Consider the following 26,263-nt stretch of genomic DNA (forward strand, 5'->3'; position numbering starts at 1 on the left):
TAGTGATGCCTAAAGAGGATCCCTGAACAGAGGCTAGGCAGTGTTAGAGGAATAAAGTGGGGATTTGTTAAAAGGCCTTTAAAGGACACACCTTGGGCAGTACAAGAGCCCAGCTGGGGCTCTACCCAAGATGGACCCAAGATGGACCCAGGATGGACTCTGAGTCACGAGTTTTCACACTTATATAAGTTTTGGTCCATTTCCATATTTGAGTTGACTGTCCAGTTACAGCTTCAGGTTATGAAGTCCCATCCTCTCAGTTTGCCCTCCTCAATTCACTGTTGTTTACACTTTTTGGGCCAGAAGCTGCAATGCTGTCCCTGGTTCTCAGGCTGGAAAAGGATTGTTTTGTCTCATTAAGCTGTGACGAGAACTTGCTAACACTTTATATGAAGTTCAGAGTTACATACTAATGCAGTATGGAATCTGGAAAATGTGAAAGCTAAAACTTAAGGCATTAGTATAAAATAATGTATAACCATAAAATTATAACACAAATGTACACTGTGTGAGCATGGGGAGTCTAGGTTAAAAGGAAGATCTTGAATCTGGACTTTACTGTGTTGTTGCTACAATCAACAAATCTAAATAACTTTTGTTGGTATTTTTAATTTGTAACTTCCAGCTTTATTTTTGCCCTTACTGAAAACAAAGGACTGTGTACAACCAGGCACAGGGGCAGCGTTAGATGAACCCCAGCTGCTCTCAGGCTCTGCAGGTGAGTTACAGAACTCACAGCACCTACTGTGTGAGCCAGAGGCACTGGGAAACACTGACCATCCCTTTCTTCCCTCCTCAAATCACATAAGGCATGTTTGCTGATTTTCTGGTTTGTCTATTTAGAGTGTGTAAAGTATTTCATTTTCTTTGGACCTGAGGCAGCCCCAGCCTGACACCAGCCCAGCAGGGAGATGGGAAACTAGGTCTTGATAGAAGAGACTAAGAAAATAAAGAAATATTGAATGACATCTAACTACAGTGTCGATTTTAAAATGTTTTTTAACAAATTATCACCATTTTCTCTTTCCCATTTCATGGAAAAGAGAAAGTCAGATTAAAACAGGCTAATTTTGAATGGAATTTCACAGGAAAAAAGCAAATATATTTCTGAATTCCAAGAGGTTTCTGTCTGGTGCAGACAACAGTGTTTTAAAATGTATTTCCTTAGTTGTGTTTTGTTGAATTTGAATGAAGGAAATGTGAAGGAAAAATGAAGGATAAATATGAAAGTCCTAGATAGCAAGTTTCTGTTAATTCTATCCACATGTTATATTCGCTACTCTTACTTTTGTAACACTACCTAGAAGAGGTCAAGCATGTGAGAGTAGAAATGCCTTAAAATAAATAGCTCATTTAAGACTTGTCTTCGCTCAGTCCTCAAATTGTTGTTGTGGATTGAAAGAAAATTCTCTTGGATGAAAGTAGAAATGAAAGTATTATTTAGGTCATATTATAAGAACCAAGATAAACTGGAAGTTAAACTTCAAACTTCCTGGAAATGTCCTGAATTGTCAACAACATGGACAAAACACTTCAGGTTTATTTTATATATAATATCTATTTGTCAATTTGTAAATTTGTCTATTTGTCAAAGCTAATTTTCTAAATATCTTCTGACTATTTTCAGTCACTTCCTTCAAAAATGAAACCTAGCAATTAAAAAATTCTTCATCAAATGTATTGTTTATGCACAAAAACTCATAGAAAGAAACATACTCCCCATAAATTTAGTGTCCTCTCTAATTCTCTTTGAGTTTGCCTGTTTGGGTTTTTTTAGAGTGTCAATAGCACCATTGAAGTGTCATATATGTGCAAAGATGCTTTAGTGTGGTTCATATAAATACTTGTATTCATGAAGGTTTTAGGAAAGCATGCAGAAGCTTTCTGAGCAAAGATAACATACACTTTAAAAGGCACAAGTAGCATTCCCAAGACCAGCTCCACTGCTGTCTGTACTCATACTGGGGTTCTATACACAAGGAAAATCTAAAGCTCAGCCCAGTTTTCAGTCTCAAGTTTCACAGTAAAAAAATCAGATCTCAGCTGCTAAAAATTAATAGTTTTTCTATGCAGGCACTTCAAAGTATTTTTATGGTATATTTTCATAAATAGGTGAAAAAGACATTTTACCATTTTATAAATATCAAACCATCTCCAAGTGAGTTATCACATCACAAAGACTGGAGTTTAGCACGACCATCATCTAGATTTCTCAGGTGTCTTTGGCAATTTTTTGTCCCTGCTCCCCAAAGGGTTTTTGGAGGGAACTGAGGAAATTTGCCATCCCTGAGACATGCAGGTTCAAGCAGCACCCCTGAATTGTAGATGGCCACAAAAAATCCCAAGGAAACAGATGTTTTGAGCTATGCTGGACCTGCTGAGCTTGCATTGAAGAAGAGGTATGCATGCATATGACTGTGTTTATGGGTATTTACTGCCATGCAGATTTAACATCCTAGACATAAAAGGCCTGCTTTGATTATGTTCTAATAATGTAAATCTATGTCCTAGGCCTTTCCCCTCCCTGAAACTATGTGTTGGTGTTTTATAGAGTTAAATTCAAAATCCTCAGAGAGAAGAAATAAGCATTTTTAACAAAGCTATCTAATAAATTCTATGGCAGGCTGTGCCAGCCTGAGTGAGACACCTTCAGTAACATTGAGATGGCACTGGGAGTGTCACGACACGACCCTAATTTAATCATGTTGTGGTAGTCCTCATTGTTAGAGGCCCTTTCCATCCCTAGCACTAGAAGGTCAGTGTTACCCAGGCTCACTCTGTGCAAGGGGACCAGCACACCCCTTCCCCCTTTGCTGTGTCCCCTCCTCCCTTCCCTTTGTTAGAGACCGTGCTCCTTCCAAAATCCCATGTCACACGCTCAGTCTGCTGTCACTGACACTGCCAGATTAGGGCTCCTGTGAGAGTTGGGATCCCAGTTCCACCTGGTTTTAGAGGAGCTGGCAGTCACCCTCCACTCTGCTTCTGGAGCTCTGCATAATCAATTCTCATGGTCTGGAGAGTCAGCGCCACTGAAAAATGAAGTTAATGCAGTTTGGCCTTGGGGAATCAAATGACTACAGAATCTGACACAGTCACAGCAGGCTCATGTTCTGTTATCAGCTTATTAAAAATTCCAGTTCCAGTCTAGGATCAGTCATAATTCCTCTGGACCAACTTAGCAGATGGGAGCCTATTAAGCCTTCTGTAATGAAAGTCTACTGAGAAATACTATTAGTTTAATATTAAAAATTGTTTTGAATGAATTGAAGTTAGATTCTTTTCCACTTTAACTTATCTCTTTATTGGAAAAGAGACTGGTATAATTAGAAAAAAGCTCTGCAATCATGAATTTTCTGATGCAGTTCTGTTGAAAAATACTGTTATCTCAGTTACAGATGTACTGAGTAAGTAGATGAATGTAGCAGATCTAAACATATGTCCGTGTTAAGAGTGTTTTTTCTGTTTTGCAGCATTTCTGGATTATGAATGTATAGGGCTAACATATGGAATAGCTTCAGTCAGCAGTGCATCCACAGCACAGCTCAGCAGAGAGAAGCAGGGCTGTGGGCTGTATGTGCTATGATCTCTCCTGGCAGTAAATTGTGTGGCAGTGCTTATAACTTGCATCTAAAGAAGACTTACAAAGAGTAGAACCTGTTTAATAGCAGTGAGATTGCAGAGGATATCTGCAGAAAATAGGAGGTATTGAACAATTCCAGGGAAGCAAAACTAGAGCATCAATTTTGTCCAAATGGACAAAGGGTGCAGATATTGGAAATGTGGGAGAAAGACTGAGGAGTAGATGGAAAAACAAACCTGAGGAAGAGAAGGCATACGAAAGAGCCCTTGCAAAATAAACTGAACAGATAAAATTCAGGCCAGTGAAATTCTTAGGTTCACCTGTAAGTTGGAACAGCACGGCTTAAAAATAATTTGGCTGTAGATAAGCATGCAAAAGTATACTTGTTGCCAAAAGAACCTCAGATCACTGTGCATGTTAGATGTAAATAACTTGTTTTGCTCCCACTAAAATGCTATTCCGTTTGTGAATCAAATACAGATGCAATGCAGTTCCTTAACCACCACCAGCAGTATGATACCGGGTATTTCACCATGTTTATAATTGTGTACCATTTCCCATTTTTAATGCTAATTTAATTGGTCTTTTTTTACTGGGAAAACAGTAAAGAGATCTTTCTACACAGGTGAAAAGATGTAGAAGTGTTAAGGTTGATAAATTCCTTTACTACAGCTGTCTGGGATTAGGTGCAGCAAACTCAGGAGAAAGCTAATGAGTATAATGAGCACTGATTAGAATAAATTCCAGCTGTAAGCCAGGAGGCTCGTTTCTGGGAGCAGAAGAAATTGGTTCCCCTATGCATACTCCCTTTTACTCTCACATGGAAATGCAGCATGTGTTTCCTGGAGATTGATTTTCTTTTCAACATTGAGCTGAGCCGGGGAAAATTAAGAAAAATAAAGTAAAACCATTATTGAAAGAAAAGCATTTTTACTGAGAGCCCTTATTCACCGATCCTGAAAACACTGATGGAGATTTAGTGATGCACTGTACAACTGAAGTCAGGGTTTGATTGTCTCAGCAAGATAAAATTACTGAATCCCAAGGAAAGTAAACAGGGATCCAGTACTGATCCATGTTCCCAGGAACACTTCATCCCAGCTGCAGCCAGAAATGGAAAAATGTGCTTGGAGTGATGCATAAGTTTGACCTTACTCCCTGCTATCAAGGAGGGAGCTGAGATATAAGTAGGAGGGAGTCTTACACCAAGCAGAGAAAACGATCTGTAGGCTCAATTGGAGCCTTTATTCATAAAGTGCCTCTGGATCCAGCAAATCGTTACTCCTCCCTTCAACATTTAGTAATGTAAGATAGAAGTCCAGTATTTTCTCCAATTTCTAATTTTTTCAAGATATGTGTGATGTTAGAAGGTTACAGTAACTGATGTGAATATTAGCTAAATTATTAATTCGTGCAGTCAGGGACTCAGAAGACTTTGTGCAGTAGTTTGATTAGCAGAACACATGGTAAAAATTTGGTATCTATTGCATTTCTAAAGAAAAGTCAAAATTCTGGTTTTGTACTTTTAAAACCTGGAAGACTAATGTCTCTGTAGATGAGAAGACAAAAGAGTTCAGACCTGTGGTCCTCAGAAACATTGCTGTTTGACATGAAACAGCTTAAAATATTCAGGTTATGCTAGACCTAATCTGTGCCTAAAGCATTTTGCTAGGAAGCTTGGGAGATATTTTGATACAGGGAAAAAAACTAGCTGCCCTGGCTGTTCTAATATTTGAGTTAAAATACAGCTGTGTGTTTCCTTGACAGCAATGTATGTGCAGCTCCATAAAGAGCAGTTCTCAGACTGTGTTTGAAAACTCAGCTCAGTAATTCTGATGTGTTGGTACAGTTGGAGAAGTTACATTTTGTACTTGAAGATGCTGTAATCAGTGCACATTCAGTCTGCAATTCATGGGCTGAAAATAATAAATTCTGCCTTTTTATTTCAGCACTTTGTTACTTTTAGAGTAGTGCCTGAGAAGATTGCAAAGGAGGCCAACTAGAATTGTAATTGTAGTGCAGAGATTGCTTTGTAACTTCAGTTTCCATAGCATTAAGATCAGCATTGCCTCTCACCAAAAATCCAGCTTATTTTGCCTCAGTTCCAGCATACAGGGGTAAAGCACTGTCCTCAATCATTGCTCAGGCTGAATTAACTGAAAACCCATTTCCCATGGCCCAATATATCAGTGCTAGACATGCTTGAGAGGAATTATTTTCTCTAGCTCTTTCCCGTGCTAGACGTGCTTGAGAGGAATTATTTTCTCTATGTCTTACCACCTATAGTCTAAAATATTTCCAGTTTGCCACGATTTTTTTTAAGTTCTTCCAACCTAGTGCAGGTGCTGCACATTACCAGGGCCCTGGAGGAGCAGGACTGCAGGGAGGGCACAGCTGAGAACCCTCATGCTGGCAGTTCCCCATAGCTGATGACTCCACTCATCAGCCACCTCTCCTTCCCCAGGTTCCTGCCCTGCCTTTTAGCTCTCAGATCACATTCAGGTGGCTTCCTGCAACATGTTCTAGAATATCTACAATGCACTGGATTTTTTTGCAGGTAAATAACATCTTTGAGCACTCACCACTGGAATTTATAAAGGGCTATCACTGCACAGATACCACTTATGGCTGTTTTAGGGCCTGGATACCAAATGAAGAGCCTTAGATGTGGGTGGGAAAACTCCATTATACTGGCTAAAAAAAGGGTTCTCATCTCCATATGCTTTAGGAAAATCTGAGTCATGGGTTTCAAACTGTGCTTGTTACAGGCTCTGTGTTTCTGCATCTTCAAATACACTGTTGTGACTTATGTGCAGGGTCAACTGCACTGTAAATACTTAAGTATTATTTAATATGTATAATATTTCCACTAGAAGATTGAGGCCATTGCAGATGAGAACTTCTCTTTCTATAAGAGACACTGAATTTGTTCTGTTATTGGGAAGAAAAAAAAATTTGTTAAACCAGATGAGATCGCTGTAGTTTTCTTGCAGTGCCATTCAAAATTATTATAGCTCTTCATCTTGACTCATTTTATACATGCTTGTGTAGTGTACTCATGCCTGAAATGGTCATACAAGCAATTTCTCTTGCTTGTGGGCAGTTTTTTGCAGCCTGTGCAGAGCATTGCAGTGTTGTGACTTGGATTACTATTTTAATCCAATGTAAAATAAATTTTGTTTATACTGCAGTCACAGTATGGAAACATCCTTAGTTTGCAGTAAGAGCTGACTAAATCAGACTCTGACTAACCCTAGTGGATGGATGGCTTGGTGTTCTGAATTTCTTATAACTGACTCCAAAGTAAAAAAGTATTATTATTAAAGGGATAGTGGGCATACAGATTGCATTGAGAACATCTTGCAAGTCTGCTAGTCCTTCCAATAGTGAGGAGGGGCAAGTAATCACTGAGAGTTTTGCCTTCACTGATCTTCTCCTTTAAAAACTTCTCTTCAGATACACTATTTACTTTAAAGCTTTGTTCTGTCAGGACTAATTCTGCAAGGTGACAATAACTAAAAAGGGCTCCATATGCTGGGTTCCCTTCATACCTCCTGCTGTGATTAACATCATCTCTTTGCATCTCAGAATCTAGAACCCATGTTTAGGGGATAGATTTGCCATGTGGCATCTTTGCAATAATCCATAGATATATCAAGTCCCTGATTTGATGTCACAAACTAAGGATTGAGATTTTTCTTGCTGTATCAGAAGTTCTACAGGGATCTATCTATAAGGGTCTAGGCTACAGTGACAGAATTTATTTTCTAAGTTCATAATGCCTAAGAAATTACTCCCTATATAGCTCCTTTAATCCTCTAGCTCCATGTTAGTTTTATTGCTCAAGCCTTGGAAAACTGGTCAAATAAAAATGTTCTTGTAGTTGTGTGGTGCAGGTGGGGAGCCTGAGCTCACTTCATGCCAATGAAGTAACTGCACAGGTCAAGGTTATCATAAGGATACTACAATGAAATTCAGAAAAACACAAATACTAAAAGTAGATTATTTTCCCCTTGCAAATCATACAGCAGACCACACTTGTCAAGCCTGTCTAGAATTAGGTATTTTCTTTAAGTATTTTTTATATAGCTCATATAACTGCTGCTTATTTAAAATTCAGTATTTAGACAAGAAAAAAAAAAGTAATTTAAAGTAGCACAAGTGTTTAGCAGGAAGAATTAGTGAACTTTTACTATAAATGTGTGTTTTACTTGGAATATAGATTAGACACTGAAAAAAACAGAGGGATCTGGATAGGTTGGAGCATTGGGCCATGATTAATTTTACAAGTCTAAATGCCAGGTTCTGCTCTGGGGTGCTGGCTGACAGCAGTTCAGGACTCAGCAACGTGCTGTGGCAGCCCAGAGAGCACAGCACATCCTGGGCTCTGTCAAACGCTGTGACCAGCTGGTCAGAAAAGAGGATTACCCTGCTGCACAGGACTGTCCTGAGCACTGATGCAGCCTCAGTGGGTGCTGTGTGCACTTCTGGACCCCATCATTTAAGAAAGATGTGAAGGTCCTTGTATGTGTGCACAGAGAGAGCAGAGCAGGTGAAAGGGCTGGAAGGAGGTGTCCTTTGAGGCGTGGCAAAGGGCTTTGGGCCTGTCTGGTTTGTGGAAAGGAGGCTGAAGTGACCTCATTGCCCTCTGCAGCATCCTCCAGAGGGGAAGTGGGCAGGGAGATGCTGAACTTCTCTCCAGAGAAGGTATCCAGTGATAAGATGCTTGGGAATGGTTCAAAGCTGTATCACAACAGGTTCAGACTGGACATTAGGAAGCATTTCTTTACCAAGAGCATGGTCAGATGCTGGAACAGGCTTCCAGTGGCACTCAATGCCCAACCCTGTCAGTGTTTTAAGAGGCATTTGGACAAGGGTCTTAAAACATGCATTAACTTGGTCAGCACTGGGTGATTGTGGTAGGTCCCTTCCAACTGAAAGAATCTATTCTAAAAGCAATATTTGATTTAACAATTGGAAATACTTCATGGCATCCAGCTAGAAAGGGCTAATAAACCATCAAGTGCTTTTTTAAAAATAATACTTTTAATACCAATACATTATCTTTTAGTGCACTATGTGACTGCCAAGTTAGTAGAATTATTTTCATTTTGGTAAGAGCAGCTCAGATTCTAAATGTTTGCTTTCAGTACACATTAAAGAAATGCCTAAGCTGAACATTGAAAAGAGGTCCTGTTTACTGCGTAGCGATCAAAGCATGACCCTTTACTGGCAAGAAAGAGAAATTGAAAACTAATTTCAAGGTTCAGGATTAATTCTCTGTCAAAGTGACATAAGAGAGCCTACACTAGAATACATTTAGCACAAATGTAGAACCTTTTCTTTATCTGCTCCTTTCAGAGTGCAACTTATTACTTTGATTTCATGGTTCCACAGCATAAGCATTTTAAAAGTTAGCTGTCTGAATTTGGTCAAATATCTACAAACACAGGGTTTTAACCAATTGAATCTATCAATTTGCTTCCTATTAACATCACTGTTCTCTGCTGATGACCTTTTCCTGAATGTGTGTTTTTCCATCTTCCCTGCAGTAGTTGCTGGAAATGATTGTCATGTAAGGAGCTGGCTATGGCAAACAGGAAACATCAAAGCACTGCAGCCAGCATGCTGGATCACAGAGCCAGAGCTTGCCCAACTTCATCTCACAACAGGGAGCCTGAAAATGAAGAAAGTGACCTTCCCATTGAAGATTATGCAGCAAAGGAGGCAGAACTAGCCACTGTCAGAGCAGGTAGTCCTACCCCTGTGGAACATGAGTGCAATGACCATAGTGGAGATGGCGACTCCAGCTCTGACTATGTAAACAACACTTCAGAGGAGGAGGACTATGATGAAGGCTTGCCAGAAGAAGAGGAGGGGATCACATACTACATCAGATACTGTCCAGAGGATGACAGTTACCTGGAAGGAATGGACTGCAATGGGGAGGAGTATGCTCCCCATGAGGAACACCATGTGGAAACAGATGAATGTCAGGAAGCTGTAGAAGAATGGGCTGAAGGCAAAATTCAGCACCAAGATGAAAACGAGGTGATGGACAGGCAAGAGTGGCAGGAAGGTCAAGATAATGGCATTCAGATTTTGGAGGATGAAGCATCATCTTTGGAGATCCAAGACCAAGAAGAAAACATCCAGTACTGTCAAAGTGAAGGTGACTATCCGGACTATTACCCAGCAGAGGCTAATGGCAATTCACAGGGAATATCACCATACCATTCTAGAAAAGAGGATGCAGAGCTGGAAGAGCAGGAAGAGGACATTGACCAGATTGTAGCAGAAATCAAAATGAGTATGAGCATGAGCAGTATTAACAGTACAACAGAAATGAGTCCAGAGCACACTGGGACTGAAAACATGGCACATGACTACAAAGAGACTTGTTCAAAGGGAGAAGCTGTTCACAGTGCTAACAGGCACGAGGGGAGGCCAAAATCACTGAATATCCCATCTGCCTCTAAGCACAGTGGAGATGTGCACAGAGGTTATAAAGCAAAGTCAAGATCCCCTGAGGACAGACAGAAGTGGCCACAGGAGCAGGTATGAGGTGCTTTTTTTAATCAGACTGTCAGAGGCATTATGCAAGAGTTACATTACTTATTCCAAACAAAATTAGCAATATTTTTATATCTATTAATATGTAAATGTATTAGCAGTATTTTAAATTTTACTGTAAGTGCATTCACATAATCAGATTGTGTATTTAGAAAGTGGTGCTAAATATAATCAGCACATATAGAGATGTAGCAAAGAGGTTTTGCACAGAGACTAGACAATTCAAACAAAGGTATTCCAGATGCATGGAGCAAAACCAGTTTCTTTACATTATTTTCATTCTGCAATGACAGTCTGAAGAAACTTCAAATTGGGGTCACCATTGAAATAATTGAACTTTTTTTCCATTAATGGCTCCTGTACCATTGCCGTAGTGGTAGATAATTTTCTGTTTTTGACAGAATGTCAAATCTAGATACTATATATGTTAAAAAAACCTTCAAGAAGTGTCTGCATATTGGTGTGGGGTTTTTTACTAGCTGGACATATCTTGACTTCGACAAGGAGGAAGAAATAAGAGTTTTACTCTTTACCAAAAATTCTGTTAAGCAGTTTTATCACAAGAATGATATAGAAGTTAATTTAAACTGTGCATGATCTTTTCTTGTTGTAATGCTGAGTGCCAGAAAAAGAGTCTAAGAATGAAGCTCAAGCTTTTCTAAAGGAAAGGAGGTATGACTTTTTTCCCTGAAATTTCAAATAGAATGTGCTTACTTCTTAGAGAGAAAAACCTCATTCCCTAATGTCATTTTAAAGTCTTGATTTTGCATCTCTAAAATGATATGCAGTTGGACATTAGTTATCTTCTGCAATGAACAGATCTACCTAAAAGAGGTAAAACATAACATATGCTTGGATAACGAACTAGTAAGGATAAATGAATTATTTTGCCCTATCTTTAATTAAAATGCTTTATTAAACTTCACATACATAAGTTTCCTGTTTCAGCTTTATCAACTCTGTAAATAGGATTTTCTATAATTAAGTGCCCCACAGTTAAACAATTTAGTCTAGGTGATTCCATTAAAATACATTAATTCCTCTGAAAAACATTAAAAGGAAATCAAATGCTTAAGTATATGCTGATGAAACAGGTCGACCTTCATTATAATTGTGAACAAAAAAAAGTCTTAGGGGGATATTTTAAAATTTCCCATATCTGCAGCAAGTTTTTAATATTCATTACTACATTCTATTTCCAGAAGTATAATTATAACCAAATTGTGCAACTTACTATATTCAGTGCCCTACTGCCAGCATAAAAGTCCCTTAGTGAGCAAGCTTGCTGATGCTCGATGGTTTGAACAGCTACTATGTGTTGGCTGGGAGCACAGAGGTTGAGGTAGCATGTTTTAGACTTAGTGGTGGCCTTTCTCCCAGCAGCTACTTCTGGGAGTGTTGTTCCACGCAAGTTCTCAAAATATTTGCAGAACAAAAGACCAGTTACTGAATAAGAAAGAATTTCTCAGTACTTGACTAAGTAATTGTTGGGTTTTTCTTCCTCGTTGAACAATTGGCAATCCAAGACAATATTTGAAGTAGACTTTCATTTCAACAACTTTTTGTTGTTTTGAAGTTTATTTATCAGAAGCTGAGCTGAACAGCATTGTACCTTTGTCATTCTCAATAGACTCCTAACAGCTGAGGGTTGTGTAACACCTGGGTACTGATATAACTGCCCCGGTGTGAAAAAAAATCAAATGTACCTAAATATTTGCCTGTCTGAGCTTTGATTGTTATTTGCTGTCAGTCTTGGACCAATGCCTTCATCTTATTTAAGATCTAGGGAAGCACTGCTGTGATAGGTAACCCCAGGCTGGATGAAGCCACTGAGCTTATAGCATCACTTTTAATAGCAACCACACACTCCTGTCTGAATGGATAGAGAGCGCTGAACAGTACAGTGTTCCATTCCTTCAAACATGGAGACAGGAAATTAGACATAGAGCAGTGCAGGTATCTACTCCAGATCAGGCTAAACAAACTGGGTGACAAGGCATGCATTTCATTTATAAGAAAGGCAACAAGGCACAGCTGCTGTGGGCCCTTCACTGAAGACAGGAGCACAAAGCTCCAAGGCAAAAAGCTCTGACGTGGTATTTCTTACAGAGATGCAGAAGCTCACAATTGGAGATGTGGTAATTGTCCCTCTACCCACCCCAAGCCTCCAGGGATGTAAAAGAAAGAATAAAAAACAAGTTCAATAATCTTTGGCAAGCATTACTTGAATGTGTGTGTCATGACAAGATTGGTATGACCTTGCTGTGTTCTCACCTACTGCAGTAAACATTCTCAGCTTTACCCACAAATCAGGCTCATGGTGAGGGCATCAGAGTGAAAGCTGAGTACCCATTTCTGCCCAAGTTGGTTTTTTTCTTAATAGCTCTGTGGTGTGACCCTCAGAGATAGATCCTATGCAGGGTCACTAATTGCTGCTGCAGATCCTCAGCTGGGTAATAATTGGCATTGACTCCATGGTTCAGAAGGCTAGATCAATTGCTTTATTATATAATCTTATAGTATATTATATTATATTTCTATATTACAGTAGCAAGAGTGCTTACTAACAACTAACTACTACCTAACTAACTAACAAGAAAAACTTGTGACTGTCTCCTGAGAGACCTTGACAGAGCTTGATCATTGAATCTAAACACCATCACCAGAATCCAATCAAGCAATCAGCTTGGGTAAACAATCTCCAAAATACATTCCACATGAGAACAAGAAGCAGAGATAATAATTGTCTTTATTCTCTTCTCTGCTTTTCTCAGGAAAATCCTGAGAAAGTCTGTACCTGCTCTCTGTGGCCAGACAGCTGCTGCCACACAGCTCCTTAGCATAAGGTGTAGTTGGATTTTAGCATTAATACTGGACCTCAAATAATTTAAATAAAGTGCAGAGAATTTTGGTTTTCTTCTGGGGAATTCAATTCATTTAGTATTTACTATGAAATGTCAAAGGGATGGATGGAATTAGAGTACTGCCTGAATGTGTCTCATTTGTGAAACCAAGATAGCCACAATTTTAACTACAATATTTAAACCAACTACAATAATTCAACTTCTTCCATAGTGAAAGGAAAAAACCCAAGGCTATTGTCAGTAAATTTGCATGTTTAACTTACTGTTTGCAGAGAAACTGCTTAGAAGAGCCTTGGTTTTGTCACCTTGCTAAAAGATCTGTTATCATAAGTGTGCATTTCACAGTATTAAATATCATGCTGGAGGGGATGATACAGGCACACATATTGCATATAAAGCACTTTTTTTGCCTCAGCTATCTTTAAATAAACGTTGATTTGAATGCTTCTAGGTTAAATCAAGATATACTACCTGTATGTCAGTTTTTGTAAAGAATGAGCAAGCAGGAAGGTACATTTGTTGTTTTATGCACACAGTATGCTATCCTTAGGCTTTTCATGTTTCTGCTCCTCTCCTTTCCTGCCTCATATCAGTAGTATTACTGCTTATTGTAACATTTACATTGCTTTAAAATACTCAGCTATTGCTTCTTAGCTTATGATAGGTGCTAACATTCTGTTTGCAAGACATTTGCTAAATAACAAGTAAACAAATGTGATTTTAAAGGTTCCTGTTGCTAGGTTTGCCCCAGAAAACAGTCACTTTTTAAGAAAGACCCAACAATTTATAGAGAAGGAAAAACAAAGTAAGCTCTTTTTTTTGACTTTCAGTGTGGGCCAGTCTCTTGTCTTTAGTAAACATGTCCAGGCTTGAAAACTTCAGGGATATATGAGCTTGGCTTGATTAGCCTTTATTTGTAAATACTTCTAGGGAAGCACTGGAGGGGATGATTAGCACTAGACAAGTCTGAGAGAAACCTAGAATACATTTAGAGTGTCTATTTGCTCTAGCTCACTGCTTAGCACAACTCTTACTCCTTGCAGGTTTTCCATGCCTATGATATTTAAGAAAGACATCACATCTATGAAGTTAAACTGACTATTTTGGGTATTTTATAACAACACAAATTTACCAACTCCCTCAAGCTAGAAGTTTCCCACGCACTCATTTGACATCTTGGTCATCTCTCAGCTAATTGCTGAATTATCACATGATGAAATTTTCTTTTTCTATTTCTAATTTCGTTTCAAATGTTTTACCTGTAGCAGAGAAATTGAGTATGGTCAGACACACTGCTGATGTAATTCTTCTCATTTACCACAGTTTTTAATGTAACAAACATGAATTATCTGACTGGTATATATTGGGATAGAAGAAGATCAACTGAATGACTCCTTCAACTGACAGTAGCATACAGTACAATCAGAAATTTTAAATGGACATGGTATTCCTGTGCAAAAGGAGTTGCTTTTTGGAATGCTGTTAGATTTGCTTCAATAGAAATATTACTACAATAGTAATAGTTAGCTACAATAGTGTTGGTTTGGCACACTAACAGTATTCAACACAGGAAAGGCTTTACCAGGTGAAAAATGAGAGTAATCTCGTGTTGCAAATATATGCTTGTACTGCACAAAATATACGCACAATGGCCTGGTCTAAACCAAAGCTGAAACCACAAAAAAAACCTTCTCCCCTGTTCACTGCACCATACCCTGTCCTGCTTCCTTCCCCCACAGCAGGATGGCATGGGGCAGGCACAGCCCCATTCTGCCACCCCCCGCCTGCATTTGGGACTTCAGTTTCTCCTGCTGCTCGTGCAGAACTAGCATCAGTAAAGAACTGTAGAAGCCATGAAGAAAAAGCAAAACATTGGACAGCAGCTAAAATAATAAACAATGGAAGGTGACTTTTGCACTAGTCAACTCAAGTAGCTGCTCCTGTGGAGCCTCCTATGTGGCAGAGTTTACTCTGTTCATCCCAGCTAGGATCCTGCCCCTGAAACACTGGCACTGGCAAGGCTGAGCTATTTCTGCTGGCTAGGGGCTGAAGATGACTCTGGGACTCACTGCTTGAGCCCTGACAGTTTAATCAGCCCTCCTTCCTAATGTATACCTTGAGGGCTGATGAAACTGTCAGGGCTCAAGCAGTGAGCCCCAGAGTCCTCTCATGAGAATGTGTCCTTTCCTACTTTATTCAAACAAATCCTATTTACCAACAATAAAAGAAAATGCTTTTTACAGCACCAACACCTACCCCACCTCTAACCTTTTGAAGAAACAGGAATTTGCCATGAAATTTGCCTCCTTTTCAAAGGAGGACTTCAGAGGAAAGTCTGCTTTTTAATGACGTTGAATCCTACTGTTTCTCATTTCTCAATCAACACTGGCATACCTCTGAGAACTAACCAAATATGCTTACACAAACTGCCCTAGTAGGAACACCACAAGCTCCTGCAGTGTCAGTCTGCTTGCACAACTTTCATATAGGCTGTGCCCTTCTACTTCTTCAACATGAAAATCCAGAGACAGACTAGAGATCCATACAAAATTTAGGGAAAGAAAATTTAACAAAGCCGTTGTATTTTATCTATTTTCCCCCTCCAAAAGCTTTGCACACATCAATGCTGCTACTGTGTTTCCCTTGCCTGTGCTGGTAGAGCTCAGCATTGACACAAATATTTCTTTCCTTCTCTCAGCATGGGGACAGTGCTCTGCTGCTGCAGCATCCAAATCCAGGAGTCTTTTGTCCGTAAAAGATTTCACCTTTAGAACAGTGTGAAGAAACTAAAATGATAGGCAGTTTAGAAAATGTGTTTCTTACGATTTGCTGGAAGCCAGTCTGTGTATTATGGGATGCATTTGAGAACAGTTTGTAGAAAATACAAATGGGTGTAAATGAAGAGTATCAAAGGTTTCTGCATTCTCTTGCATCTTCTAGGCAGCTGTGGGGCAGAACTAATAAATATCTGTTACCAAGTGACAGTTCCCAAACTTACCAAGTACTTACTGAAAGTGCCAAAAGTCCAAACAGTCTCAAACACAGTTTCTCTGTGCCAATTGGCCACGTCACAGAGTTTTAGCAGTCAGATCCTGACACCAGTTGACAGCAAAATCAATGTCTGCTGCCTAGAGATGCATAAGTGACAAAGTCTTCTCAGGAAGTTTAAATCAGAAGAAGCATGTGCTCCTAATTACATCTCCCTAAGAATTCAGCAGAGCTTTTTCTCTGAAACTCATCATGGCTGGTTTTCAATTTTAAATATATGCAAGGACAAAAGAAAAAAAAAATGGTTCTTTGAGGTGGTAAAAATAAATTAGAAATTATTTTAATGTCTACTGAAATTTGATAGATAATTGAAATAATTTTGTGGAATACTTAAGTCTCTCAACTTACTCTGACTCCTCTTTTCCCAAACCTGACTTGTTTACTTGGAATTACTCATCAGAATTTTTTTTCTCTTCACTCCTGATGTGTACTAGCACCACCGCTAAACTAACACATAAGTAATGGAATCTTTGTGAGAGAAGAGTATGAAGTCTGACCATTTTTCCTGTTATCAGATAGTTGTTTTTTTCTTAAAGTCCTGCTTACTACTTGGGTGAATCTTTGCTTTGTGTATGTTGTCTTACCTGAAAATTGTCATTACTGAGCTCTAATGTGCCTGCTTCCTTAGCATATTTTGTTCTGCTGACTAAATATTAGGGGATAATTTGTCTAGAGGTGAACATAAAGACTTGTTTTGCTTATAGCTACATATTGCATTTAAAGGTCAGAAGCCAAGGAGTTATATTCCCACTTAACATTCAGTCTGACCCTTTCAAATAATCCTTACTGGTTTCCATTTGCACAATTGTCAATACAAGTTTTTATTTCTGAAGCTTTACAATGGAAGTGGCATTTTAGCCCTATTTTTATACATTATAGGGAAACTAACGAAAAAGTGAAAATGAAATATCCTAAACCATAAAAAATTTTTCCAGAAATCACCTTGGTTTTCCAGATTTGCAGCACTGAAAATCTGAGCCATGAAAATTCACTTTCTCAGTACCTACAGACATGGGCACTCTCCATGCTGGGTGCTGGTGTTGTGTGACTTGGGTCAGGTCTGGAAAAGAAATTCTTCCCCTGAGACTACTGGAACAGGAAAAAAGGAGTGTTCTGTAGTTTGAAACACTTAGTGTTTTCTTTGTGTATGATTTTATATTTTCTCTTTCACATCTCTTCTGAAGCTTGAGGTTGTACTGCCAGCATCCTGTAGATTTGCTTTGCCCATGAGGAAGGAGGTGCCACAAAGTATCTCCTACAAACACAGGATCCCACATTCAATGCTAGAATTTGCATTTTCAGATCAGAGACAGCCATTAGGGCTGTTTTGATTTTGTACAATACTGAGAATAAACACATTAAAAAATTCTGACTTTGCTTTCTGATTTATTTGGACGTGATAGCATTTGACTTAATTTCATATGAAAAATTTGCATTGACATAAAATAATTTATATTTAAATCAGTACTGTAACTGCTGCTAATGATAATTGAAATGTCTTATTATTTACATCAAAGTAGATACTTTATTATCATTAAACAGCTTAACATTTTTATGTGAAACTGGTATTTGCTAAATTACAGTAGGAAATGCCAACTGCTATATCACATTATAATATTTTGGTATCAGTAATGAATATTGATTGTACATAAATAACTTCAGATAAGTAATGGATTTGAAATCCTTTATTTTTTCCTGCAGATATGCAATGGTTTGGAGCAGCCCAGGAAGCAGCAGCGTTCAGACCTCAATGGCCCAGCTGACAATAACAATCCCCCCGAGGTAGGTACCTGGGGCTGCCAGTTGTGCTGCCTGGCCTCCTGCAGCCAGGCTTCCAGCAGGGGAAGCAGCCTCACACTGTCAGCCTTCTGCCTCTCACATACAAACCTAAGCTCCCTTTCTTTTCCTGAACTGACAATAAATACCGTATATGCCTACTCTGAAAAGGCTTTGAACTATACCCATGAATTTTTCCTGCCTCATTCATTTTATGTAACTGTCTATGGCATGAACTCAAGCCTAAAATTTTCTGATGACATGCAGAGTAGGGAGAACACTTCAGAAGTTCTCTTTTTGTTATTGGAGTGCAAAAGTGGCATCCAAAAGAAATCGTGCTCTGCTCCCATTCCTCCCCCGCCCCTCCCAGTGTCAGTCCTGGCTTAGTCAGCTGTGAAGAGACACAGTGATAGACAGACCTACCCTTGTCACTGAAGACTGGAGCAAAGAAGACATCTGAGAATGCAGAATGAGTTATGCTTGGGGCTAGACACAATGAAATGAAATTGAGACTTAAAAGCAGAAGTCTCTTATCTCAAAACCATAACATATTTAGCCTGTAGCCCATTATATTAATGAAGAAGCACATTTCTAAAGCCTTTTCCCGTAATGGAGAAATCAGCCTCTTTCCTGGAAATGGGAATGACTGAGGAGGCTGGCAAAAGACAAAGAATGGAAGGCCTGTATCTGTTCTAGGGACAGGAGCCTAAGAAGAGCACTGTTATGGCCCCTGCTAAGATTAAGTGTAATTCTATACACTGAGCAGTCAGAGACAGTTCTTTACATTCACTGGCCCAGAATCTTGCTTTGTGAAACATTGTTAAATATTCTTTATTGGAAATTTGGGATACCTCTTAACAGGCAATGTGATCTAGTAGGCGACTGATTGTATTGGGAATTGCTGGTTTGTATTGTTCATTTGCCATCTGACTTCCTACGCCATTTTCATGGTGTTCCCCCTGCCTCCCTTATTTTTTCGTCTGGTGGGACCTTAAAATACATTGAGACTCCTAAGTACAGAGCACTGTGTAACAGGTTGGGTTAATGACTGATGTAATGTGTTCAGTGTGCTAAACAGTGCCTATGTGACAGTGTTCAGCTGTTTAAATATATTAACAATTCAGTTCATTGTGTGAAAGTTATTTTGTTACAGCTATACCATTTTTATTTCTCAACAGACGAAGAAAGTGTCTTCCTTTCCAAGTTTTGTTGATGGTAAGTTTGACATCATCCATAATTAAAGTAGGATGAAGTGGAAGCAAATACTTTAATACATATAAAAGATCACAGTTCTAAAAACCAGTCAAAGCCAAGAGAACACAGCTGAGAAGTTTAAGTATGGAAGTATTTAACATTTTTATCCTCCTTATGGCAATGGGAGCCTAGTGGTGATAAAAAAGGAGGAGCAGGTAAAGCTCCCAGAAGGATTCAGGAGAAAATTAAGAATGCCTACAAATCTGGAAGATGGTAAAGAGGATGTAACAGTGGGTCCCAGTAAGAGGTTTAGGCATGTGTAAGAGCACTGTGTTCTTCAGGGCCCGTTATTGAACTCTGGGAACCTGAGCTGTCAGCACAAATGGAAAGATTGTCCCAAACTGACCAAACAATGGTAATCCAACCTGTGTTCAGGAGAGCAAAGCTTTCACATGTTTCTTCAATCTCTTCTGCAGTGCTATTACATATATTCTGTTTGAAGAAAAATAAGTCAATTTATTAGCACAAGCAGGTGGACAGAAATAAAAGAGGATTGTACTGAAAAACATTACAATTCTCTGATTCACAGACAGTTGAAGAACCTTTCATAGGGAAAATGCTCACAGATATTCCTGCAAAGGAAATGACTACACTGTAAAGTGAGAAAGGGCATTAGGACATTTTCAATAATCTGATCCCTCAGATCAGCCATGAACACACACAATAGAAGCCTTAAAAGAATGTGAAAAACTTAATCTCTAATGCCATTCTCAACTCAGGAAAACTAAATACAATTTAGAATAATATTAGGATATCCAACATATCCCTGATCTCACCATCTTGACAAGCATTTTCTGTTTCAGTAATATACTTAAAGAACTAGAACAAATGGAAAGATCAAAGATTGTCCCTTCAGGTTGACATCTGAGGGATATCACATGGAACACTTGGCATGTACTGGCTAACAGGCCCTACATAGAGGTACATTTAAACACATTCCCCAAGAGTGGCAGAGACAAGAAAGGAAGCTGATGCTTTGTAATAAGCATCTGCTGATTGCACAGTGGACAGGCATAAAGCAAGGCCAGCATGCACAGATCTTTAAAGCAGGAGAGACAATTCCCCCCTCACAGCGCTGCAGATACAACTGCACATTCTAATTTTACTGGGATAAAAAGGTTATGTCTTTTTCTTTACATAGCAGTCAGCTCACTACTCTGCTGGAAAGGGGTCAGGATACCCTTTACATAATACAATACAATACCTTTTTTAGTTCAATCATTTTGCTTGCTCGGATTTTTTCTGTAGTGGCACAGTATGTGAGGATAAGCTGTCTATTAGGCTTTTTCTATTGCAGGTATTATATAGCATTGTCTAATACAAATAAATACATGGCTCACTAGGAGCTTATGATAGCTTACATGACTGTTCTCTGAACTCAGAGAAAAAAACACAGTTTTTATTATTAATTTCCATGTAGAGTCCCAAAAAGTACAGGACCCTTCTGCACATAAGGAAGATTCTGCCAGCTAGCACTGCTGTTGTTCCCTGAGCTTTGACAGCAATACCACAACCATATTCTGCTTATATTCCTATTCAGTTTTAAAGCACTTTCAGCATGACTCCTTAACTACAGTAGCTATATCTATATTTCTATCGACACATGATATTTTCATATGCCTTGTGAACATAAAAAATACCTTTTAATCTATCATATCTAAGTGTCTTTTACTGTTAAAATTATTTTAGTAGTAGTACCACTACATGCTTGTAGGAGTAATTAATTCTATGTTCAGTGATTCTGGTTTTTCTGCACTCTGTCAACTATAATTATTGATTTTTTTGTTGCGTTTTCCCTTTTTCTTATTTTATGAATACAAACATTAATTTAGAAATGTTTGGACATAGTCTCTATTGCTTTGACAAGTGCAGAAATTTGCAGTGAAATTTTTCAGAAATAGTTATCTAATGTTTAAGCACCAATGTGCAACATAAATTTTCAATCTTTGCTCACATCAAATTAACCTTCACATTTGAAACCTGTTCCTTCTTCCCTTCCTCATCAGTAAGCCTTTGCACACACTTGCAGTCAAGGGCATGCTTAAGTGCTCTGATGAGCTGGGACCTCAGCCAAGTCTGCATTTTTGTATTATTTAAAGCAGACAGAGATAAGGGAAGAAAACACCCAGGTGACCCAATTTGACCCTGGCAATTTTCAGCACCTTCCATCCTTCCAAGAGATGTCTTGTTTTACCTGACAGTTGCTTACATTGCCTTCATGATGGAAAATGTATGTCGGAAATGTTTTCTGCCCAACATGTCTTTTTTTCTCTAGTATCTACTGCTGTAAGCATTTTCTGCATGCTTCTGATTTATACATGATGTAGCTGATTGTTCCTAGTATAATGATTCTGCAAAATATAATTTTTTAGAGCTATGAAAAGGCAATCAATGACATCCAACCAAAAAAGCCTTAGTTTTTATGAAATCCAAATAAATAACATTATGATTATAAAATTGCTTAACACCCTAGATTATTTCCATGCTCAAGAATTTCTTCATACCAATTAGTTAAAAACACCCATTGCTGTCACAAACAGCCAAGACATGAGAATAAGTGTTTTTTTCCTTTGTAGCATCCTTAGGTTGCACAGACCCCAAAGATACCCTGGGCATTTTGCTCAATGTAGTAATGATTGTATGAGAATTTGCACAAAGAATTGCAGTTTTACTTGTCTTCAGACACAAACATTTCAAGAAAATTAATCTAAATTACCTATTAAGGGAGTTTAGTTAAACTGATTTAAACATGTGGGTAAGCCTATTTCAGAGTTAAAGCAATCTTGATTCAATTTAGCCTCATTTACTTAGCCCGAAGTGAATGAAAGAAAACAAAATTAAAGCTACTTTAATTTTGAGTGAGCGTGTTGAGCGTGTTGATGCAGGTATCTAATGAAGTTTTGCTACCTTAACATTAAATTCACGTCGTTAATTAATTTTTCTCTCTGCTACCCTTGAAACAAGTTGTCAATATCATGCAACATGAGTATTTTGTTGCATGCTGAAAAGAGTACAGATGTATAAGACTAAGTTTTAGACCTCAAAAGACAAATGAATAACACCATCAGAAGAGGCACCATACATCATCCATCTGCTGAAAAACATAATGGTATAGAGATGTAAGCAAAGAGAAGCAGAGATAGAGGAACAGAGTTCTTGTGGAATTTTCATTTCCTTTGATTTCTTTTAGTGAATTAAGGCTGCAAGAACAAGGATTGTTTTTTGAGATATTGAAAGACTTGGCCTTTATGAAGAGTTTCAGTGACTTCTAAATTACTGGCTTCTCAAGGATTTCTTTGAGGGTTTTCATATTTCTAGTGGAGATTGTCAAGATTTTTTAATGCTTTCCCAATACTTCAAAAATTTTAAATTCCACAGAATTCTATTCTGAGTTTTAATGAAGATCTAAACCATTACTGGATTTGTACAGATGTGAACTAAATCAAATGTGTTCTGTGGTATATAATGAAGATTAAAACTATGGTGTTTGATAGCAAAGCAAATACCTCCAATTTGTATGAGCATTGTTAGTTAATGTCAGGTCTCTGAAGAGTACAGGACTGGTATAAAGATTTATCTATGTGTTTATATACCTTGAGTCCTGAATTACAAAGACTGTGGGTTTTTGCTGGGGGTTGAGATTTCTGGCAGGTGGATTTGAGAATTGCAGGGATGAATAAGTGTCAGCAACACTGCCTAAAGTCACTCTTTTTAATCATGTTTATATTCTGTTGGAAGACTTTTGCTAAATTAGTATGGGAATATGAAGGATAGGAAAGCTCACTAAAAGATGTATGTGTAAACCACTATTTCAGTAAATTTAATCAGCATAGCATACCATATAGTTTTTCATAATAATCTTCCACATTGACTTGATTATAAAAAAATGGAACACTGAACAACAAACCTTTTTTTAAATTAATATTTCCTTCAGAGCCATTTTTCTCCTCACACAAGATTTTTATACTTTAAAAAAAAATGCATTAGAAGGTCATCAAGTGGATCTAGCTCAAAGCACATTTGTTTTATAAAACTGTTGAGGAATAAAAAACGTTCAGCCAAAATGGAATGACTGTTCTTTACTGTCAATCTAATCAAGCTGGATGTAAAGCTTAACAGCTGAATAAAGAGAATGGTGAGCATAGTCCCACTATTAGAAAGGTTGTTCAAGCCTCAATATCCTTTACTCAATTTCTCACCTCCCCACTCCTTAGAAAGGCAGTAACTGTCAATGCCTCCTGTCAGTTCCAGGACCGTGTGAACCTGAGGACCTCATTGATGGAATCATCTTTGCAGCCAATTACCTGGGCTCCACCCAGCTGCTGTCTGAGCGCAACCCTTCCAAGAACATCCGCATGATGCAGGCCCAGGAGGCTGTGAGCCGTGTCAAGGTAGGGCATCTTTCTGGGCTGTAGGATACTTTCTGATCCTTTAGCAGCTGATCTCTGAATGGTGCAGGATCTGCAGCCTCAAACCTCTCCTGAGGTGCAGTTAGGTAAGTATAGATCAGTATTGTAAATACCATTAGTTTACAGTGCTTCCTGTAAAAATACATACAGCAAAATAGAAATTATTCCAGAGTCTATTCAAAATTCTTTGGAAGCTGTTTAACAAATTCAAGTACGAGAGACAAATTGCAGATTGCAATTAGAAAATATTCCAGTGGCAAAGCACTGGGATATTCGTTTGACTGTGGTCTTACTCTTTTGTTATTACTTCCTTTAACTTACACAAATTGAGAAAATGAGTCTCAATATTATTACTTATATTGTGACTTTTTTTAGGACAAGAATATTCATTGCTATTGTGTTTGGATTTGGTGATATTTACAGTGAACAATTTCTTTGTAAATAATGTATCATAGATTGCTTCATACAGCTGTGTAAAGAAAATAGTATTTTGGTTAAGAATCTAAGTAGTAGATTTTTATTTTAGAAATTATTTTACCTCTGATGTAAATACCTCATCTGAATAAACACACTGTTAGAGGCACATTTAAATGCTGGGAGAAGAAGTATGTGCATAGTCAATGAAGTATTTAATTGCTAAAATTTGCATGGTTTTGAAGGAAACAAGTTTGGAAAGGCTACTTACAAGAAATTGTCATGACTGATGATTGATTTGGCATTTAGAAAGAAATGGAATGCAAGAAAGATGCAGTTCTTTAAACTTTCCAAACATTTCTATTTAGCATATTGTGATATCTCAAGCTACAGTAAGTAATTGTTGATTGCAATTAACTCCCTAAAAACTGTTGTATGTTAATACCAACCCAGATCTGTCAAGGGTACCTGAGTACTCTAGACAGTCATGGCAGGGGGCTTGAGCTGTGTTCTGTTCAACAGTTACATATAATTGTGTGATGAACATGGAGACAAAACCTTGGGTTTAAGATGCATGTGCTGCCATTTTTGACTGCTGTAAATTTGGCAGGATAAGTGTTGGGAGCAGCTGATAACAGAGAACACTTTGGTACCAATTCTTTTGTAATCAATTGTGAATGTGCACAAAGCCATGAAATCCAATTATGCTTGAGAACTGCATAAGGTATAAACAAATCTTTCTCTCTTGCACATCATTCCCCCACTGCTCCCAGTTTTTTAATTTTCAGCAGTCTGGATTCACAGTCAAAGTTTCCCTGACTTCCCACACTGTGTTTTCTCTTTCCCTTTGTGTACATCTGTCTGCATTCTTTTTTTTATGCTACTCCTCAGAGGATGCAAAAGGCGGCTAAAATCAAGAAAAAAGCGGTGTGTAAACTGTTTTTCTTGAATGCTAATGTTTACTTACATTTTTGTTGTCCTTGTTTTCCATAGAGTGTCATGTCTTTCATTACAGATCCTCATATAGTTGTTATTTTGGTTTCTTCTTTGGTCCACAGTAGAATAGTGAATGGAGTAAAATGAACTCATTTTCTTCATTGTTCATTTGCTGGAGTGCCTGTCTGCTGCCCTTCTCCTGTTGAATACCTGTGATTTGTTTACTCCAGATGTACAGCCATTGTTATCTGGGAGATGTTTTTGAATGTAATGCTTATTTTGATTTTACTAGCCAAAGCAGTAAGACGTAGTTCCTGTGCCTGTGACTCACTGTATATTTTTTAAGTTATTGTTGATATTTAAAACCAAAATAAATTCACCACATAGTAGCTAGAACAATTCATACATTGCACTCAAGTTAAAGACAATACTTCAGATAACTAAATACAGATGACAAAAATATCACCATAAGGATGGAAGCAATACAAGTAGTGTCTGCCAAAGTATGTGCTGGAAGATAATTTGAATAAAATTAATCTAAATGAATTATAGGCATAGCTGAGCCTTTATAACTCCCAAAAGGATTAGCAAATACATTATTCTCATTCTGAGCCAGTGTCTGACCTGGGGACTGGTGCCTGCCTATAGCCCAGGCTGAGACAATCTGTGGTCATTTTATTCTGAGACCACTGCCATGGGTGCTGCTCAATACCAGCTGCAGTGGTGCCCTGTGCTCAAGCAGCCTGGAGGAATCCCTATGTTCCTGCTGGACTAGAGAATTAGGGATGCTCTTGGACAGTGCTTCAGTGAGAGGCAGCAGTTGCTTTGCCACCTCTTCTCCTGTTTTCTCAAGTGGACAGAGCCAGGACTCACACTGGAGCGTGGCATTGCATTGTAATCCCTCTTGCCCTGTGGCCATGCCCTCTGATGGGGTATGGAAGTGTTTCCCTAGTGAGCAGTACTCAGAAGGAGCTGTGGTCTAAGAGTCCCCTGATGGCCTTCTGTGATATGAGAGAAACATTAGTTCAGTGCTTGGGTCTTTATTTTCCAGGCAAAAACCAAAAAGCTAAAAACAAGTCCTAAACCCCACCACAGTACTGAACATCAGTTTGTACTTTTTTTGGTGAGCTCACTGAACGTGGCAAGGAAGAAACAGCTGATGGGAACTAAGTCACCTTCTCAGTTCTCCTACTTTCTCAAGTCTGGTGCTTCAAGTACTGAAGGGCATTGGTGAGAAACTGACGAAAAAACAGCCATACTTTTTTGCCTGTTTTGGCTATAAATAGAGAATTTGAATATTTGAGCTGTCAATCCCACAGGCTCCAAAAATTCCCTCTTACCCAGAAGATCAGAGTAGGTTTCACTCTTGTCTATGCAATAAATGTACTCTTTGCATGTCTTTACAAACA

At 38.4% G+C, this 26,263-nt stretch overlaps 1 protein-coding gene across 5 annotated transcripts in view; it reads left to right on the forward strand.

The window, feature by feature from the left end:
* APBA2 (amyloid beta precursor protein binding family A member 2) overlaps nucleotides 1-26,263 on the forward strand; it is a 95,332-nt gene that overhangs the window by 41,997 nt on the left and 27,072 nt on the right. For 4 of the 5 annotated variants that reach the window (XM_030282007.4, XM_030282008.4, XM_030282009.4 and 1 more), the window contains 5 exons: nucleotides 9,133-10,138; nucleotides 17,767-17,847; nucleotides 19,020-19,056; nucleotides 23,341-23,486; nucleotides 24,810-24,845. In XM_030282007.4, the coding sequence (XP_030137867.4) occupies nucleotides 9,170-10,138; nucleotides 17,767-17,847; nucleotides 19,020-19,056; nucleotides 23,341-23,486; nucleotides 24,810-24,845 (1,269 nt within the window). In that variant the 5' untranslated portion in view covers nucleotides 9,133-9,169. The remainder of the gene's footprint in view (nucleotides 1-9,132; nucleotides 10,139-17,766; nucleotides 17,848-19,019; nucleotides 19,057-23,340; nucleotides 23,487-24,809; nucleotides 24,846-26,263) is intronic. The other variant, XM_030282010.4, reaches the window with a different exon arrangement.

This window comes from Taeniopygia guttata, chromosome 10 (assembly GCF_048771995.1).
Source record: "Taeniopygia guttata chromosome 10, bTaeGut7.mat, whole genome shotgun sequence".
Classification (NCBI taxonomy): Eukaryota; Metazoa; Chordata; class Aves; order Passeriformes; family Estrildidae; genus Taeniopygia; species Taeniopygia guttata.